This window comes from Squalius cephalus (assembly GCF_949319135.1).
Source record: "Squalius cephalus genome assembly, chromosome: 18".
Taxonomy (NCBI): Eukaryota; Metazoa; Chordata; class Actinopteri; order Cypriniformes; family Leuciscidae; genus Squalius; species Squalius cephalus.
Window position 1 is genome coordinate 8501034 of NC_137139.1, and position 21588 is coordinate 8522621.

Sequence of the window (21588 nt, forward strand, 5' to 3'; positions counted from 1 at the left end):
ACACAGAAAAGTGTATGGTTTAGGTGTGGGTGAATGTGCATAAATCAATCTCATCCTCACCTTTGACTGCACATTACTGCATATGCATGTAACAGGATGGGAGGGAACTTCAGGTCAGTTATACTGCTAAAAATAGCTGTTAATCATTGAACATCATTTAAACATGCTAAGACCTTCTTGCCCCCATGGTGTCATTAAGATGCTGTTATTGAATAATTTTATTGTAAGATTTAGCCATACACATATCTTGTCTTCTGGAGACAAGCAATGCTGAAACTACTGGCTGAACCCCAACTGTAATGTAGGCTACACTTTTTGTCAATAGAGGGCAGACTCTTATTGTGACAATAAGAGACTCTTATTGGGACTCTTATTGTGACAAAATATATATTTTCTCCAAAGATATATAGTTCTAAAAATTGTTCTAAATATAAAATAATTGATTTCACTTTCATGTCTTCTTGAGCAACTACACGCAAAATTATGTCAAAATTACAGTCTTGACAAGTATCAACGTATACACATTTGGTTATATCTTAAGTGAATGTAAACATTTAAGAATGTGTGTCAATATAACAAATCCATGCATTAGGTCTTAAAGTGACAGCTACCTTTTATTTCCTATGTTAATAATGTTAATCAAACAACAACAACAACAACAACAAAACAGACAATCTCTCACTGCTCTTAACTAAATAACTTCTGTAGCTTTAATAGGTATCTATGTATATTTACTTTATACAGTAATACAGTTTTCACAAGCACTGTAAAGTACTGTTTGTATAACTATTTGTTCTTATTTTATTATTGAATTTACTTGTCTTTAATATCTGAACCTTATGTTAGTTAGGTTGGTATTAGTTTTTGCTGTGATCGTAAATTGGAATCGAGAAGAATTGCCTAAACTGTTGGTATCGTAAAGTTACAGGTCAAAAACAATGAAAGCAATAACTTTATTTATTTATTTAGACGGGGCCAGTGAATGTCAGGGCAACTATCAGATGTAAAAATAATAATAATAATAATAATAATAGTTTTGAGCCCTGAGTTAATAGTTTTGTTTTTTAGCTAGTTAACAGCAATACTTGTTGATAATAATGATATGACATGTTTCTGTTAGTCAAACAGTAGCCTATGTGTACCAATTTGAAGAGTAATGCAGTAAGACTGGTATCATTATATCATTTATAAAAATGGTGTATTGACTTGGTACCAGTTTAAGTACCGGTAGGCTACTTTTCACTTACTAAAATTTAGTAAGTGAAAAGTAGCCTACTTAAACCGGTACACAAAACCAGCCACAAGTAGCACGGGTATATCTGTGGCAATAGCCAACAATATCAAAATTATCGATTTTTCTTTTATGCCAAAAATCATTAGGATATTAAGTAAAGATCATGTTCCATGATGATATTTTGTAAATTTCCTACCGTAAATATATAAAACATGTATTTTTGTGAGTGAATGCAGCACAATCGCCAACATAAATGCACAACTTTAAAGGAGATTTTCTCAATGTTTTGATTTTTTTGCACCCTCAGATTCCAGATTTTCAAATAGTTGTATCTCGGCCAAATATTGTCCAATCCTAACAAACCATATATCACTGGAAAGCTTATTTATTCAGCTTTCCGACGATGTATAAATCTCAATTTAAAAAAATTGACCCATGTGACTGGTTTTGTGGTCCAGGGTCACAAATATAGTAATGTAGAGCTGCCGATTTAAAGAGGCAATCGTCTCTTCACATTCTCACTGAGGGCTAACCGTTTCCAGAATAGAATAGAATAGAATAGAATAGAATAGAATAGAATAGAATAGAATAGAATAGAATAGAATAGAATAGAATAGAATAGATATTTTACAAAGTTTTACTGATGCAGAGAGAAAATACAGGATTTTACATTGTGTTTTATTTCAAGGTTGTATTACTGATACATGGCCTATATTTGCCTGCATGCACTGAGTGCGGTGAGGTGAGGTGAAGTGAAGTGAAGGACCACCCGCTCTGGACTTTAGCAGTGACACGCGCGCTCTCCTGCTGCAGGTGTATATAAGACACCTGTGCGCCTCCTCTATAGGCAGATCCTGGACTTACATTCACCACACACTCACAGGACACACAAGGTAGGAACATCGGTCTAAAATCATTTTGCTAAGTGCTTCGCAACGCATGCTTGGTGTTTTCTTTTTTTCTGGGTGTATCAGAGCAAGCATGTGCTCACAGCAGAGAAGGTTTTAATCATGAGTGTCGGGGAGTGGATAAACTGTTGCTTAATGGTGTGGTGGAAATTACAGAATATTGACGTATGAATGGTCTGCTGATAGACTGATCATTTCTCCGTATATATAAGTAAACACAATGAATCTGTGTGCATTTGTGAGATATTAACACGTCCACCACAATCCCAGCAGCAGGTGAGCCGACAATCGTGAAGACTAATCACTGCTGTTTAACTGAGAAAGAAAGAAAGAAAGAAAGAAAGAAAGAAAGAAAGAAAGAAAGAAAGAAAGAAAGAAAGAAAGAAAGACTTTATACTTTTTTTACATATATACTTTAAAGTTGTTTATTGTTTGTAATTACTACTTTCTAAATAGAAAATAACTTTTTTACTCTTAATTTTCTTGTTTATTGTTTTCATCACTGCTTTAAAAAAGAAAAATTTAATTTTGTACTTTTATATTTACATATTTACTTGAAGCTATTTATTGTTTGTAATCACTGATTTCTAAATAGAAAATATTTTTTATTTTCTTTAAACTGTTTATTGTTTTTTTCTTGTTTATTGTTTGTAATCACTGCTTTCTAAATAGAAAATAACTTTTTTAATTTTAGTTTTCTTTAAACTGTTTATTGTTTTTATCACTGCTTTATAAAGAAATAAATCTTTACCTTCATTTACATATTTACTTTAAGCTGTATATTGTTTTTAATCACTGCCTTATAAATCAGAAAGAAAGACTTTTTTACTTTTACTTAGAAATAACTTTTACTTAAAACGAAAGAAAGAAAGAAAGAAAAAAAGAAAGAAAGAAAGAACATTTACTTAGAAAGAAAGAAAGAAAGAAAGAAAGAAAGAAAGAAAGAAAGAAAGAAAGAAAGAAAGAAAGAAAGAAAGAAAAAACTTTACTTAGAAAAAAAGAAAGAACTTTTACTTAGAACAAAAGACAGAAATGCAGAGAAATGCAAAGAAATGCAGAAAGAAATGCAAAAAGAAATGCAGAAAGAAAGAAATGCAAAAAGAAATGCAGAAAGAAAGAAATGCAGAAAGAAATGCAGAAAGAAATGCAGAAAGAAAGAAAGAAAGAAAGAAAGAAAGAAAGAAAGAAAGAAAGAAAGAAAGAAAGAAAGAAAGAAAGAAAGAAAGAAATGAAGAAAGAAAGAAAGAAAGAAAGAAAGAAAGAAAGAAAGAAAGAAAGAAAGAAAGAAAGTTTGACCTAGCTGATAATGTGTGTTATGTGTGTTGTAACTGAAGGCAATGGCCCCGACAGCTGAGGCTCATCTCGCCACGCCGCCGGAACTCGGTACGTGTCCCGTATAAATCCACTTCCACTTCCAGACCGGGGCGCACTTCCTTCCCCCCCTTTTCCCTTTCCCTGCTTTCTTCCTCTCATGCGGTCGGCATGTCTTTACTCTCACAGACGCAGACCGCGCGGTCAAAGATGCGACCGAACCCGAACCTCGGTCTTACACGGCGGCAGAAGAGTCCGAGTCGGAGTCGGAGGAGGACCCGTGGGATCTCCCCGAGCTCCGGGACACCGGGGAGAAGTGGTCCGGTAAGAGCAGAGCAGCGCACGAGCAGCCGGACTGAACTGAACCCTGCGCGCGCCTCACACTCTTTGTGTGTGTGTGTCTGTGTGTTCTTCTCCCGCAGATCTCGACACGAAAGGGAAAGTTCTGCGCGTCCTCAAGACCATCGTGAAGTTCGTTCTCCTGGTGGGTTTGCTCTACGTGTTCGTCTGCTCTCTGGACATCCTCAGCTCCGCTTTCCAGCTGGTAGGAGGTAACTATAAACTTTCTTTAACTTCTTTGAACTTTACAACTTTTGTTTTTCTTAATAAGTTAGAGCGAGAGAGAAACTGTGCTGTACTAACTGTCGTATAAAGTGAACAGGTCTTTTGGCAGAGTGAGAGACTTTTGAAACGTGCCATATAATAAATACTGAGAAGGTGCTGAAACGTGGCATTCTTCTGACCAAACCTGTGTGTGTGTGTGTATAAATAACAATGAAGAAATACATATTTATCTGTTACTGGAATATATATTTTCCAGGAATAGATAAATGTTTATTTATTTTCTGCAACATAGGAATACATTTAGCTCATTCGTTTAGCATAATCTGTTATGCATTTGATTCTGAAACGCATTGCATGTAAACACTGTCTGCATTGCGCTGGCATTTAAAGTCCCCCCTTAAAGAAACTCATCTTTGATCCCCCAAATTGACACATTTAAACGTTTTTTCCTTGAAAAAAAAAAAAACTTCATGGCTTAAAATAGCCTTAATGTAACTCGACACCCTTGCCTTATTTAGGATACGCGGTTCTATGAATATGTAAATCAACCCCGCCTCCACTCACTCACTCACTCCAGCTCAGAGGTCCACTCGTTGACAAATCACACGTTGATCTGATTGGTTACAAGGTAGTTTGTGACGTCAGAAACACCAGCGATCTTTGGTTCACTGCAGTTTTAAGGAGAAAATACTCAGCAATGGTGTTCTGTTATGAATTTGTATATAGTCTTAAAACATATTAAAATAATAATATTATTTTATGATTATAAGTATATAATAATAATAATAATAACTCTTTAAATTACTTGATATTCTCTCACTATATCAATATCACCCTGCTGAAAAGTCATTCTATAAAACATTTAAAAGCTGCTTTTTGAAGAAGTTCTTCAACGCTATTTCAGTTTTCTTATATAAATAGTCTTGTATAAACAATTCTTAATTTTTTTGTTGTTGAGCATTTTTAAATTCAGATTAGAGTATTTTAAAATGTGAATCATTTATTCATCTAAATACTTTTAGGACAGTCTGTGGCCCTTTCCATAGAAGTTTACTGACTTTTTTCACTTTTAATACTCTTTTACTTCTATGCTGTGTAACTCTTCTGTGTTGTCCTTTTTTTTCTGTAGAAGTATTTTTGTCTTATTTATTAACTTAAGGACTCTTCTATGCTTTATAATGCTCTACTCTATTCAATCATTGAAACACAAGCAACATAGGATATTAACAGTGTTAGCTATAATGCATTGACAAGTAATTAATGTGATTTAATTACTATCCCTTTACTCTTAATTTTTCTTTTTACTTATTTTGTTCATCAGAATTACTTATGATGTAATTGCATTACATACTGTTTAGACTATATAACAATTCTATAAAACAAGTGGGTTTAACATCAAAATGTAACATCTAATGTTAAAATGTAGGTTTTTAATGTCCCTTAAATACTTTGGTCAGTTCAAGAATCATTTATGCAATTGTATATTATTTATTTTGAAAGAATTAAGAGCAGTTTCACGTCTATCCTTGTATTGTTCAGCTGCTCGAGGCTGATATGGGATTTAGAAAGTAATAAGTTTGCATTATTTTTTAGAGAGAGTAATTAGTACAGTAATCCAATCACACTTGATGTAATTAGTAACTACTTGGGTAACACTTTAGAATACTGTTCCTTCATTAATGAATAACTACTCAGGAACAAATGAGTAACGCACTAGTAACACTCTAGTTACTACTATTAACTAACAAGAAACTCTGATTAACGAATTAGCAAGTAATAGTGCAAAGTTGAATGTGTTTGTTCAATATTAGCTAATCAATAACTACTATTTTTCATACCTCACTGAAGACTAAGAACTATACAGGTTCATAATTAATAATGCATGTATAATATATAATATCAGGTAATAGTAACCCATTAGTAATGACTCAAGTGTTACTACATCCTTCTAAAGGAACTACTAATAATTTGGATCAGTATTCTAAAGTGAACAACATGATAACTGCCTAATATTGACTGAAGTCATTGTAAGCTTTGAGGTTTTTGTAAGGTTTTGGATAGTAATGACTCAAGTGTTACTACATCTTTATAAAGGAACTACTAATTATTTGGATCAGTCTCTAAAGTGAAGATCATGGGAACACACTAGTAATGACTAAAGTGTTTCCAAATCCATAGGAAGGAATTGCTATTCAAAATCTTACAAAAATCTCAAAAGCTTACAATGACTTCAGTCAATATTAGGTAGTTATCATGTTTTTCACTTTAGAATACTGATCCAAATATGTAGTCAAGTAGTGTTTATGATATAGTAACACCTGAGTCATTAGTAGTGGGTTACCGTTACCTTTTATTATAAATTATGCATTATTCATGTTAATTATGAACCTGTAGATAGTACTTAACAGTAGTTAAAATAGTAGAACAACCACATTCAACTGAGCATGATTACCTACTAATTTACTAATTTGTTAATCAGAGTTTCTTGTTAGTTAATAGTAGGTACTTGAATATTAACAGTATGTTACTCATGTGTTCCTGTGTAGTTAGTCATTAATGAAGGAACAGTAAGTGTTACCACTACTTGTAAATACTTTTTGAGCACTTACCCAACACTGGATATTAATCATATTTTACTCTGTTGAAACTATATTTGTCAAACAAGGGTGGAAAAGTGTTAAAGTGTTTGATCTTTTGTAGGTTGAAGGTGAAAATGCACTTCAAACAAATGGCACTTTATCGTCAGTTTAACATGGTTAATGTGTAAAAGAGGCATGTTATCTGTGAACAGCAGTAGATGTGCTGTGGTTCTGTCTCTGTGTGCAGGGAAGGCAGCGGGCGATATCTTCCAGGACAATGCGGTCCTGTCTAACCCGGTGGCTGGGCTGGTGATCGGAGTTCTGGTCACTGTTCTGGTTCAAAGCTCAAGCACATCGTCCTCCATTGTGGTCAGCATGGTGTCATCTGGATGTGAGTGTGTGTGTGTGTGTGTGTGTGTGTTTATGACTCGTGCTAATACAGATATCTGATACATGATAAGCACCTCGATGTTAAAACAGTAGCACAAATTGTTTCAAAGTAAAAAGAAATCGATATCCAGGCTGTAAAGTGTGCAGCCGTTACCTTAACGCACTTGCACCTGAAATGACTCTTGAAAATGACATTCATTTGTTCATTGTAACGCATTCATATTGATTCTGTCGTATTAAGTGTTTAATCTCAATTGCTAGTTGAATTGTATTAGCGTATGTCGTACACTACCGTTGGGATATTTTAGGAAATTAATACTTTTATTCAACAACAATGCATTACATGTATCAAAAGTGACAGTAAAAGACATTTATAATGTATCCATAATTATATTACAAAGATTTTTATTTCAAATTAATGCTATTCTTTTGAACTATTCTATGCTTTTCAACACTGATGATAATAAATGTTTCTTGATCATGAAATCATCATATCAGAATGATTTCTGGAGGATCGTGTGACACTGAAGACTGGAGTAATGATGCTGGAAATTCAGCGTCGATCACAGGAATAAATGACATTTTATAGAAAAGTCATTTTTAAGTCATTCGTAATATATTTTTTCTGTATTTTTGATAAATGCAGTCTTGGTGAGCATAAGAGACTTATTTCAAAAACATTTTTCAGTGTAGTGTAAATATAATTTTTCTCTGTAAATTTCAGTGTTGGAGGTGAAGTCAGCCGTGCCAATCATCATGGGTGCCAATATCGGCACTTCTGTGACAAACACCATCGTGGCCGTGATGCAAGCAGGAGACCGCAATGAGTTTCGCAGGTATACCCAACTGTGGATATAGCTACTTTGTTCGTGTTAAACAGTGTTTCCACAGTCATGGACAACATAAAAGTTCATCAAGTTTTAAAACTCTGATGTCCAGGCCTAGAAAAGTCACGTAAATAAGCGAAATCTTATTTCTGTAGTGCTTTGCTCTAAAACAGGGGTTCCCAACCTTTTTTGTGCCAGGGACCAGCATATTCATAAAAAAAATTCCAGGGACCAGTTGTCAATTTTAAGATGCATCATTTGGAACATATCACTGTGTAAAACAGTAACAGCCTATCATTTATTTGCATAATGAACTAGATGGCAACAAAGGCTACTTGTATGAATATACCAATCTTTTTAAACTTTCAGACCGGTTCACAAAATATTTCCCTTTACTGCCATACAATTAGGTCTGCTTCAAAAGCAACTCACACAGCACTCACTCACTAGCAGGTGGCAGTAATGGCAATTGTATGAAAATACCAGTCCATTTCACCTGTCAAATCTCTCCAGAACCACTAAAGACAATCACTTCAACAGCAACTTAGTGTTTTCACACACCAACAGGTGACAACAAAGGCTAATTGTATGAAAATAAGTGCCAGTTTCAACAATCAGACAGTTTCAGAATACAATAGCAAACACATAACTTAGTGATTTCAGCCAATCATTTTTAAAAGTATAAAATTAGAGATTAAACTTTAACCTTTAACAAAAAATACCAAATCAGACCAATGAGAACAAAACTATTTTAATGTGAGCATGAACTGCTTATTGATATTACTATATTTGTAGCTGTGCACAAGACCAGTTGTTCTTCCTGAGCATCCATAAAAAACATATGCATCCAAAACAATGCACAAAAATTCCAGGATACAATAAAACGAAATTTAAAAAGGTCTGCTTTACAAATATGAACGAAAACCAGCTTACAGTTTTTCACCACAAATAATACACAACGGATTTGGCGCCACGGAATCGCCTGTTGTCATAAATCCATACCTAATGTATGAGGTATCGTATTTATGAAGCGTGACTTTTTCTCTCTCGCTATTTTCGAGTTGGTCATCGCCTTTCCTTTTACCAGAACTGTCCGCAATGAAATTAGCCATTGAAAAAAATATCGCGGCCCGCTCATCTCTCCACTTCTCTGTCACTTCAGGTGCAGCGCGCTTTTTTGCAGTCCGTTCAGATATGACGCGTTGCTAAGCAATCGCAAGGCGCTCAAAGAAACACATTTTAATCTATTTATTGTTTAGGTTTTGGATTAAATAACATGACGTCATAGCACTTAAAAAAGCATATAAAAAAGAAAATTATTATTATTATAAAAAAAGAAAAAAGAAAAAAAGAAACATTATTCTGGGAATATTTCAAGGCCCGGTACTAACGGGTCCACGGACCGGCACCGGTCCGGGGACCGGGGGTTGGGAATCACTGCTCTAAAATATTTGATCACCTATATATTGCTGTTTGTGAGTTTTTGTCATTTTTAAAAGGGTCATGACATGAGAAATCAAATTTGCCTTGGTCTTTTTATATATAACAGGTCTTTGTACCAATTAAACATCCTGCATCTTGTTTCAGAGCTTAAAATTAAGCTCCAAAAACGTCTCGTTTTGATATTGCGGGATCTGTGACGTCACACAGGAAAATACATTTGTACATGAAACTTCATCTCATCATCTCTGAACAATGCCTGAACTTCGTAGTTTGAGCACTTCTGGCGTTGTTTTTGCCTCTTCACAATGACTCGCTTAATTTAGTTCTAAATTGCTTTGGACAAAAGCGTCTTTTAAATGACTAAATGTAAAAACGTAAATCTTTAGTTCAGTGTATTAAACTTCATCTCCTAGGCCCCGCCCACTGGCGTTCAGTCTCTTGACGGCTGACATGTTCCTACACTGGATGCGAGCGTCACATTGCATCAAAAGCAAATAGAACCCATTATAATGACTGACGCTGTCTACACTGGATACAGTATACAGACGCGTGTTCAGTTTACTCCACGCTTGAGTCTGCCGACAACAGGACAATTGGAAGAGTGAAAGAATGTTCATTTTGAATCGTTCAGTTTAAACAGCTAATTTGCTGATTTCTGTACAGACTTCAGAAGGATTCCAGCGTCAGAAACAAGTGGATGGTTTAATTTAATGACGTCCCGGATCTCATCGGAGGATTATATGTTTCTCCGGAGCATTTTGTTTTGTAATCGAGGCACAGTAGTCCAGTCATTTTATGAAAAAAGGTTGAACAAATTGCAACAGAAGCAAACTCAACTGATTTTGTATCCTCAATATGTCCTGAGTAAGGAAAAAAAGTCCCGAAGAATCCCATTAGGGGAAAGTTTCGAAAAAGACCCAAATATAGTCTATTCATACGCCTATTCATTCTTTTTCTCACGTGAATAGAGTACAAATTTGAACCTTTAGATATCACCATGAAAATTACTGAGTTGATTACTTACATCAAGACAAACAAAAAATGTATTGCAAGTTTTTTTAAATTGTTTGTTAACATGGACAAACGGTGCATAATCTAATTACATATGTGCTAATTTGCATAAATACCACAACAGATCTAAACATTGGGTCTAGCCAGGTGAAAATGTCTTGTTGAATCTTGTTGACACATAACAGTAAAATACTTAATGTTAAGGTCTGAATGAACCCATTACGGCTACCCATGAGCATTAATACATAGAGGCAGGAAGAAGAACTTTAGAAACCAGCCTTTATTCATTTTTTAAGAGATTGGGTTTGGGGCTGGGTCTGTGGGACTGTTTAAAAAGTAATCTTCAGAAACCTACCGGTGACGTCACGGACACTATGTCCATATTTTTTTACAGTCTATGGTCAGAATGAGGGTTAAAGACAGTTTTTGCACACATGTATTTTGTGCAAAACATTTTTTATTAACATTTATAAGTGAACCTCAAGGAACATATTAAAATAATAAAACAAATCAATGTCATGACCCCTTTAAACATGCCTCCAAATTAGTGTGATAACATCTGTTGATGGTCATTGGATTAATGTGTATGCTAATACACTATTTTTGCCTTAAGTTAAAGTGGTGCAAAAGTAGCAGGGATATGGCTCTTTTTCAGCCACTTTGAAGTTACTTGCTGAAGGAAATGGAGTTACACATCTGAGAAATGGGATTTGACATTCATTCTGTGTGGTTCAGGGCTTTTGCTGGTGCTACGGTCCATGACTTCTTTAACTGGCTGTCTGTCCTGGTGCTGTTGCCTCTGGAGTGGGCCTCAGGATTCCTCTTCAAGCTCACCGAACTTGTGATTGACTCCTTTAACATTCAGAGCGGCGCAGACGCTCCGGAACTGTTAAAGGTCATCACTGAACCCCTCACCAAGAACATCATTGAGGTGAGGTCAACATCAGTGCTTATGAAGTAGACCTGTTGGTTTATCTAGTAGCTGTTACTTCATCTGTATCGGGCAGCTGATCATATAAGCTCCTTTGCTGCCACTCCTTTGCATAAACTCTTTCGTCACATCTAGTTTTGTCATTGTTATTGTCCCATAAATGAACGCCCAACAAGTTACTTGGTTCATATGGTGACTTCAAGTCATATCACCACTATGTAACTGTTACAAGTGGGAAAACTAAAGATTGAGGCTAGAGTTTCAAAGTTTGGGATGTGTCAGTGAGAAAACAACACGAGCGCAATGGAAACAGCTTCTTTATTGACGGTAAATTTGTTAAAGTGTTTAAAATGCCTGGTTTTTGTTTTTTATATGCTAGGTTGCATGTCTAAAATATGATAGTATTGTACATTAGCGATAGAATATATAACAATTCAGTTTACAGCTCCTTCATAAATTCAATAATAACGTGAAGCAAAAACACACCTGATGCACATTTATTCTTTTTTTTTTTTTTTTAGAAGTAGTTAAAAAACCTTGCTGTGTTTAGTATAAAGGGTACATCATCATCTTAAGGCCCTGACATACCACAAGCAGAATCGAAGAAAGAACTGGTGTGACGTAATTTCGAGAGAGAAAAAAACCATGCCAAAACAAAATTTGTTTGGTGTTCATTTCAGCTTGCCAAAGCCAACTTTCTGGAAAAGTTCGCTTTGGCTGGTAAATGCTTTCGAACTACCATTGGTCCGTGGTGATGTTGTAAGAGGTGGGTGTGGCTCTGAGGCTCCGCCTTCTTTGACGTGAAATTAATTAATTTGTCTGTTCTGTCCGTTGAGGTCAAACGTCTACAAGTTATAACATTAACACTGGAGAGTCGCTTTTATAGTAGAAACTAAAGTTGTTATTCTACTTGAAAGAGACACTTACACTGATTTTTATGTTTAATACTGTAAAGCTGCTTGGTTTTAAGGAATCTATTGTATAAAGTGCTATTTGAATAAACGTGACATGACAGGATAGTGCCGAATTGCAGAGCTTGTGCAAACGTCTCACTGCTGTCATTTTTGTTATTTAGAGGAAAGCTAGTAGCACATATTCACATATTCATCTAACCGTCGCTCTCAGCAGTGTGGACGGCATCAGATGTTCGCTAACAGTATATCGCTGCTCACGTATTCGAACATCTTTTTACCCCTTAGTGAAGAACGAAAAAGATATCAGAACTGACTGTATATCAGGGCCTCTGCTCCACCAAAGTGACTTGAACGCATAATTACGACTTCCCAACTTGTAAATACGAACTTCCCAAGAGGACACACCAATATTTCTGTAGCAATACATTGGGTGGTTCAAAATCTGACGCCTCATTTTTTTTACCCCAAAAGTGTATTTAGACAATTGTATATCTAATCTCTTCCCCATCTCTATGAACTTGCTTTGCTCTCTACCGTATGCTACCTCAAGTATCTTTATTGAGACCCTTTTTTCCCCTTGTTCTTCCAGCTGGACACCTCTGTGATCCGTGACATCGCCACTGGAGACCCTGCGGCCCGGAACAAAAGTTTGATCAAGATCTGGTGTAAAACGCAAAAAGTCACGGTGAGGGAACTGAAAATGGGTTGAGTCCAGCGCTCCCATTATTTATCGTCAGTCACCAGATTAGGCTGTTAAAACATGAGGAAATAGGATTTATCATACTGATGGGAATTCAAAAGTGAAACATTGGGTCTATTTTTGTATATACAAATACAGATATGCAAGACTTTTTTGTTAGGAGATAAGGTTAGGAGATTTGTTTCGAAACTTCGCACACTGCCTTGCTGCCTTTTTGATCATTCAAAAAGTTATCCTAATGCACAGAACACAGAGACTAACGCTGCATCCAAATACTTACCTACTATAAAAGTAGGCAAAAAACAGTTAGCCAAAAGAAGTATGTCCAAATACAAAGTATTTGAAAAACAGTTGGCGAAAAGTCCCTGGATGACCAACTACTTCCGGTGGGATTCTGAAGTGTGCATCTGATGGACACTTTACTATCCCATGAGGCCACGGGAGAGGATTTATGAATGGAAGTGAAGCGACGCACCAGACGCCATAGATCACGTGACAGTAACATCCTGAGGGATGTAGTACATCTGAATTTCATTCATACTATACATAATCATACTATATAGAGCATACTTTTTTAACGGTCGCAAATTAAATTTTTAAATGTAGTACCTACTCAGACAGTATGCAGTGTAATAGTGTTAGCATGTTGCTAAGCTAACAATGTGATACTCTAATAGAGTGATGCAGGTATGACGTTAGAAATAAATGTTGTGATGTTATTTACATCAAGAGGTGCATCAGTTTTTGGTCTTTGCGTTACATCATCATTTCATAGAGTGGTGCAGGTATGACACACTTTCTAGGCCAAAACGTGGAATCGAGTTAGCATTTTAACACTTCCGGTTCCATCGTCCCGAACTCAATGGGTTTTTTGAATGGGGTTTTGGTTGAATGGCTGAAATAAAGTCTGTGGGGAACACAAGCTCAAGACACTTTTACGTTTTATTCTACGACGTAAAATACATCAGAATTACCCCACTCGTGACTTGTTTGAAGTTGTTACGTGTCTTGAAAAAGGCGGTTGCTAACAAGTGGCTAATGGGACTACAGAGGCTGTCGAGGAGATTAAACGTCATCACGATGAACATGTAAACCCAGTCCGCTTTTACAGCCTCGTTATGCTTATAAGTATGCTCTTATAAACTATTCTAACTCAAACGTTCTGGGAAAATGTTTTTAGATAAGAACTGAAAGAGTTGTGGGAAGCTTAGTGATGGTGACGTTGAATTCGTGGGACTGTGGTGTGGTTTGTTTATAGCCTACCTTTAGCTTTTTACTTCAGGTGACTGCATTTGAAGCTGCACAGCTTCAAAAGTCATAAAAGTTGTGTTCATCTGTGATAATTATCTTGATGGACAAAACATGTGTCAAAGGTTTGTTGACTACAGAGCTTGTTTTTTGCGATAATCCAAAAGCCTATGGAAAAAATCCTATTGAGTTTGTCGAGGGAACCAGTGTGATGCGAACTGCCGATTGACCTACAAAGTGGCATCATACTTGCACCACTCTATATGCATAAATATACACACCACACACATATTGTGTAAAATAGACCATTTTTAGTTTTTGAACTATTTTCATTGACACGTTTTAGTATTAAGTATAGGCCAATCAACTACTTGGCATATATTAGTATATGTATTGGTATATATTTCCACACCGTAATAAGTTCTGTATGTATTTGTTAGATAGCCAGCCAGGACAAAAGCTTTAAATTCTCTCTCTCGTATGTGAGGTTTCAGTCTGAGGATGTACTCTTTGTCCATTTCAGAACCTTGTGAATATATCAGTCCCTGGACTTGCAAACTGCACCCCTAATGCTCTCTGCTGGACTGAGGGCGACCAGGTCTGGACTCAAGAGAACCAAACAGAAACGCTCAACTTAAAAAAATGTGAGTGTCTCTGCTCTGTTTGATGTGGATCTTGTAGCAACCATCACAGGACCTTCCTGGATCAACAGCTAAAGCCTAAAATCAGTCCATTTCCCGTTCTCTTCCTTACATAGTTCACTTATTTTAGCTTGAAGCCATTGACTCACTCTCACAGTCATGAATACAATGGCTTCTCTTAAATGCCGAGGGAGATCTTAGCTTCACCTTTCCCCTTATCCCATCCATCTACTCTACCTTTTCAATGGGGCTATTCTTCATGACAGCCGAGGCCAGCGTACCTGAACAAAGGACTTTTCCTCTGGGTATAAATTTGGGTGATTTAAATCAATGCTAGCAGTTAGATACCATGTTGAAATTCCAGCCTTGACTTGGTTGAGTGGACTCGAGTATTTAATCATTGAGTCCTTCAACTGTGAAAGAGTATGCTTGGCTCTTTAAGGAGCACCTTAGTCTAGCACTTCCCGGACTGAGAATTTTTAAAACATTTTCAGTAAACTATATCTGGAGATTTCAATGACACCCAAATTTGTTAATGCCCTTGCAAGGAACCGCACCTCTTTTGGGAAAATGATAAATTAAGGCCACCGATAGAGGACATTGACCACAGCAAATTTGGAGTGTCTAACTAAATCCCTCTAACTCCACCAACTGTTCAAAGTTGCAGTAACTTTTATGCTTATAACTTTTGAACTGTAAGGGCAAGAAACTTCCCCTCTGGTTCCTTGGCTCAAGACGATTCAATTCACATTCACAATGACAATTTTTCAGCCATTTAGAATTTTTCGAAAAATCTGCTTTTTTTAACTTGTCCTTGACAGTTCTTCCGATTTGCATAAAAAAGTTATGAAAAAAGCGTTTTGACCAACCTAACCACTCTCAAGTTACGTGCAAATGATTTTAACGAAGAGAACGGAAAATTGGATGCTATATCGAATAGCTGTCTACAACATCTAGACTATATCTTCACAATGATTTTGCGTAATGAGACAAGTTTTGGTACGTCATCACAAGCATGACCTGTGGCTACATTCAGGGTTTCGGCACTGCGCCACCTACTGGTCAAGAGATATGAAAATGGCTATTTTTACTTCTAACATCTGAACTGTTTGCTCAAATCATAAAACTGGTCTCTTTTAAGTCAGTGCAGCATGCCGAATCGAATGATACCCAATTATCCCATATCTGCCAGTTTGAAATTTGTCATAAAATGCTGCATTTTAAGAACGCATTAGTGCATCGTTACAAAACTTGGTCTGTGTCATCAGGACTGTGCCATGAAGGTACTCAACGTTTCTGGTCAATTTGGTAATTACATTTTTTAAAATTCTAATACCTTTTGATTAATTTTGCCTATTTTAATTAAACTGATCTTGATAGATTCCTTGTCAACTGTCATACTGAGAACAATGACACCAATAATACCATTATCACTCGAACTTGCTGTCTGCCATTTAGATTTTTATTTTTTTAACATATATATATTTTTTTACTTTTACTATTAGACCATTAGTCTGATTTTCACCAAAATTGGCACAGATCATCTTCAGACCATTCTGACAAAAAGTTATTAAAAGCTTTTTGATTGACCAAACCGTTCTTGAATAACACTTCAACAAATTTGATGGCCTGGTGCCAAGCTGATTCTGAGGCTGTAACTCTGCAATGCTTTGGCATATTGACACCGAACTTTGTATGTGTCCTTGTGTCCTCACACTGACCACACAACATCAATTTGGTAACCGTGCCACCTATTGGTCAAAAGTGATAAGTAATTTAATCATATTACAAGTGATTATATTCAGCCATTTTTACTAAAATAATCTTAAAAGATATTTTAGTTAATCAATGTTGCATGACAAACCAACTAACCCAACCTAGGGTGGTTTGCTGGTTTTCTAGCTGATAAATGCCCCCAAATCCTCTAAAACTGATGCAAACCAGCATGATTTCCCAACTCGTTTCATGAATGTTGCTTTATATTTCCGTAATCTCTGACAGAGTCGTCCTCATCTCTCTCTTCAGGTACTCACATGTTTGTGTTCGCTGATCTGCCTGACCTGGCCGTGGGGTTGATTTTGTTGGCTCTGTCATTGCTGGCTCTATGTACCTGCCTCATTCTGATCGTCAAGCTGCTGAACTCCATGTTGAAGGGTCAGGTGGCGGTCGTCATCAAAAAGGTGCTCAACACAGGTGAGTCAACATGAGAGATTAATCTTCTGCTGATAAGCTCTGCTGTTAATTGCTAATATTAACCTGTGATACGCGCTCTTGTGACTTTTACAGAGTTGAAGACAAAGACACATGTGGCAAATATTTGACCCAGTAATAAAAATATGCATTTGGTAATTCTTCCCAGAATTCCGTCTCAGCACATTCCTGTAGGTGTAGTGTGTAGTAAGTGTGTGAGCATGTATCCTGTCATATGATAGTCAGCACAGGTGATTCAGTCCTGCTGCCTGATGAGCTGAACAGGAACATTATATGAGCCTGAGTGTGTCTGAGTGCCACAGGTGTGTGTATGTGCAGGTGCTGTTGCTATCAGAGGACACTCGGGTACATCAATCTACTGTACTTACAGTTTAACCAATGCAACCGTCACAGCCCAACAACTAACAATTGATGAACCCGACTAATTCATCTAGCCTTTTTTTAGCTTTACTATTTTAGCGGATGAGTTAAGAGTCATAGACTGAGTTTGGAAAAGCATATTTCTGCTACATGGGATAAAGAGTAAAAATAGTATGCTAGTCTGAATTCTGCCATTGTCATTATATGATCCTCGCTCATCAATCCTACCCATTTGGCCCATAAGAGGTAGCCATTTATAATGCCAATGAACAAAATCACTTTTATGATGGTTTGCTGTGTAAAGGCTCTTTTACACCAAGGATTTTAGCTACGCATGTTCTAATTCTATGATTTTTTTGTATTTTTTCTAATTCTAAGAGAATAGTGAAGTCCACACCACTATAAATCATTACACAGAGGAACGACATCACTGGAATCACTTTTCTTTATAGCTCATGATTGATAAAACCATTGACAGCCAATCAGAATCCACTTCTTCAGAATCCAGACTTTAAAAAGCTAGAGCATTTAAAGCAGCCAATGACAACTGCATTTAAATCTGCGTTAAATAAAATAAAAGGAATAAAAATGGCTAAGAAAACATGTACACCAATTAAAACTCATAAAATCATTGTAATAAAAAGTGTGGTAAAACATGTCCCTTATGTGAGACAGTGTCACAAAATTGCAAAGGAAGAAATCTCTTATAATTAATCCGACATTCATTTTATACAATATTTTTATGGTTAAGTGCCAAGTAGTTCTGTCAGTCCATGGAAACACTTTGTGGTCCAAAGGTGGTAGGATTTGTAACAAATTCACTAACTTCAACCTTTTAGTTTCAAGTTTAGTAGTTGATACTTTTTTTATTTTTTTCATACTAAACATATTGTTCATGACCTTTCTAATACGGCTTTAACTGTTGCCAGATTTCCCCTTCCCCTTCGCCTGGCTCACGGGATATCTTGCCATCCTTGTTGGAGCAGGAATGACATTCATTGTTCAGAGCAGCTCGGTCTTCACCTCAGCCATCACTCCACTAGTCGGTCAGTAGAGAAACCCTTTAACTGCTATACAAGTACATCTGCAGGTCTTCATGCTGGTCATATTGATCGGGCTGGTGGTCAAAATGGTGCAGGTTGAGTCACAATTGCATTTGACCCTACATAGAAAATAAGCCTACTTAGAGATTTTACCTAGCATTTCAGATCAAGTGCAGCCTTGGTAATCATTAAGTTGAATACATTTAAGATGACTTGGTCTGTGACGTATTTGATTGTTGATGATTTCTATTTATAAAAACAGTAGAAGATCATAATAAATGATTTGTGAATAACCTAATGAACCAATCATTCTTCCCACCACTCCTGTATATTGTGACACTTAAAATGCTAAGTGGGTAAATGTTATTTACTTAAGCCTTGGCGCCTTTTTCCTCCTATTCAGGTATTGGTGTCATTAGCATCGAGAGGGCTTATCCACTCACGCTGGGCTCCAACATTGGCACAACAACCACTGCTATTCTTGCTGCTTTAGCCAGTCCTGGAGAGACACTGGCTAACTCACTACAGGTTTGTAACTGCCCTGCTGGGAGAATAAGAGGGGTGTAACAGTACACAAAAATGACAGTTCAGTACGTACCTCGGTATTGAATTCACAGTTTGGTATCTTTTCAGTAGAGCAGTGGGAAAAAAACCAAGCTTAATAAACTGTGTCTATCTTTAAATAAAATACTGTCAATAATGCTTCAATCGATAACAACAAACCGGTTATGGTGCTTTGTAATTTGGGGAAGAGATTTGCGACGAAAATTGCAGACGAGAATTTCTGACTCCGTGTGCAAGGCCCTTAAGGTTACAATTATTGCGTTCCTATTCTAATCCGCTCCGTCTATTTTTACATGCATGTCCGTGCCAGTTTTTCACCGAATTTCGTGACCTTACGAGGCACTGTTGTCACCATAAGCCTAATCCCAACACTAACCTGAATCCTACCGTCACTACAGCACATAATATATTGTACGTATACATTCACACAATTTGATGGATCACTAAATTCTGCGAAACGTAGACTGTAGACTCGCTTGCTGTCAGGCTAATCCTTTATCCGAAATGGAAATACTTGTTTTACATTTACAGGCAAGTATATAATGTTCGTTACAAATACATGCACCGTTTCACCCCTATTAAAAGGTTCTAGTTTAAGTTGCTGTTTTGATTTGTATTACTCTGAACGCCAATTAAATGATTATACCATTTGTATTTTCTTCCAGATTTCTCTCTGTCACTTCTTTTTCAACATCTGTGGTATCCTACTGTGGTATCCCATCCCCTTCACGCGCATCCCTATCCGAATGGCCAAAGCTCTGGGCGACCGCACGGCCAAGTACCGCTGGTTCGCGGCGGTGTATCTCGTCCTGTGCTTCCTCCTTTTCCCGCTGTCAGTCCTAGGCCTCTCCATTGCGGGGTGGCAGGTCTTGGTGGGGGTCGGAGTGCCTGTTGTGGTCTTTGCGATCGCTGTGGTCATAGTGAACATCATGCAGAATCGCTGCCCGCGTTTCCTGCCCTCATTCCTCCGCAGCTGGGACTTCTTGCCCAAACCGTTGCACTCCCTCAAACCCTGGGACAGAGTGGTTACCGCCGGCATGACTTTCTGCAGGACTCGCTGTTGCTGCTGCTGCAAGTGTTGCAAAGAAAAAGAGAAGGATGAAGAGACGGATGACATTAAAACCAAGGATAGAAGTTTGGAGATGTATGACAATCCAACGCTCACTATAGAGGATGAGGCCAAAATAAATGCAACGCATTTATAATGCTTAACAGACCCTTTTTATGTAAAGCACTGTTTATAATTTAACCTGTTCTGATAATCACAGGGTGAAGCAACATGAATAATGCAAGATTTCAGAACTACAGTAGTCAACATTTGAAGTGGATCAAAACCTTTCATCACTGTAGTAATACAGCACTGGATACAATATAAGTAAAAGCTGCTATTTTTCGTTATAATGATGCGTTCACCTCATGTTAAAATGTAGATGACTCTACTTAATTCTACTTGAAGCTTTTCATGTCTACGGACTCTATTTATTCTGAAATGGTTTGTTTTTATGGCAGTGATCAGAATACCAAATTAGATTCTTTGTTGTTGATGACAGCAACATATTTAATCGCTATACTAATTTAACACTATATGCAAAATGTTTAAAGAACATGTGAAACTAATGTCCCGCCACAATTTCCTGTTTTAACAGGAAGTACTATATCAGCACAGGAAAGAATATTGCACTTGCCAAGCAATTAGTGAGGTCTTTCAGAACAATGCATCAGGTACACCGACTATAAAATGACACCATGGTGCAGAAGTTGCTACCTAACTGTTGATGCTACTGTTGTGGTGGTTCTTTGTAACTGACGTACCAGAGCTTTCATGAAATGAGTTTGTATAAATCTTCATTATTTAAAAAAACATACTAATATAGAGGTAAGCATGCACACGAAAAAATGCAGACTCTTGACCGTAATTTTGCACATTATGTAGAACTATGTAAAGATGCGTTTGTTTGTTTTTAGGTCTTTGTAAATATAAAATTTGAGGTTTTTTTTTTTTTTTTTTTTTTTTATATCTGATTTGTACTGTTGCATTTTGTAATTTCATTAAGATTTTTATATTTCTTTGCTCCTATGTAAGATACTGTCTTTAAATTAGTATTAAAAACAACATGAGAACACTGGATCTGATTTTTATAACCTGATGTTTTCTTTAAGACCTACTTAGACTATACTTGTTAATTTTTAACTCCTTATCTCTTTATAGCTTTATATTGTTAGTCAAAGATGCTCCAGTTTATTTGTTTTGTTTGAATTCTTAATCGCAATACTTATCAGAATGTGTGGGCAGTTCTGTTATCATGTGTAGGGTAAGTATTGAGACAACAGCCAGAAACTCTTTGTACTGTGCACAAAGTTCTACGACTACTTCATGGATGAAACTGAGAAAATACAAATGAAAGTACAATTCTGCTTGGGGATAAGACCAAAACAAAGTATGTTTTACTGAGCCTTTGAAGTCACCAGTAGGATAAATCCAGGGCCATGGTTTTGCAATTCGTCCCCTCAGTTTATATGAAGAGTTCAGATGCAAAAGCCTCTAAGTGCCATCTGAAATTTTCTTCTAGAATGATCATTTTTATCAAGCTTGTATATTTAAGTTCAGTAATTTCACTTAAATGGCATTGCAAATTACCCATAAATTGTCATTTAAGTGAAATTACTGAACTTAAATATACAAGCTTTATATAAATGGCCATTGTAGAA

The 21588-nt window shown here is 36.6% G+C and overlaps 1 protein-coding gene across 1 annotated transcript; it reads left to right on the forward strand.

The window, feature by feature from the left end:
- Positions 1 to 3479: 3479 nt before the first annotated feature.
- slc34a2b (solute carrier family 34 member 2b) lies at positions 3480 to 21011 on the forward strand (the record flags this gene model as incomplete). Its single annotated transcript, XM_079850284.1, has 12 exons — positions 3480 to 3525; positions 3643 to 3777; positions 3876 to 4004; positions 6844 to 6987; positions 7711 to 7822; positions 11003 to 11198; positions 12702 to 12797; positions 14584 to 14704; positions 16727 to 16894; positions 18202 to 18318; positions 18719 to 18843; positions 19545 to 21011. The coding sequence occupies 12 exons, from the start codon at positions 3480 to 3482 to the stop codon at positions 20082 to 20084; spliced, it is 1929 nt and encodes a 642-aa protein (XP_079706410.1). The 3' UTR covers positions 20085 to 21011.
- Between the last annotated feature and the right edge of the window lie 577 nt (positions 21012 to 21588).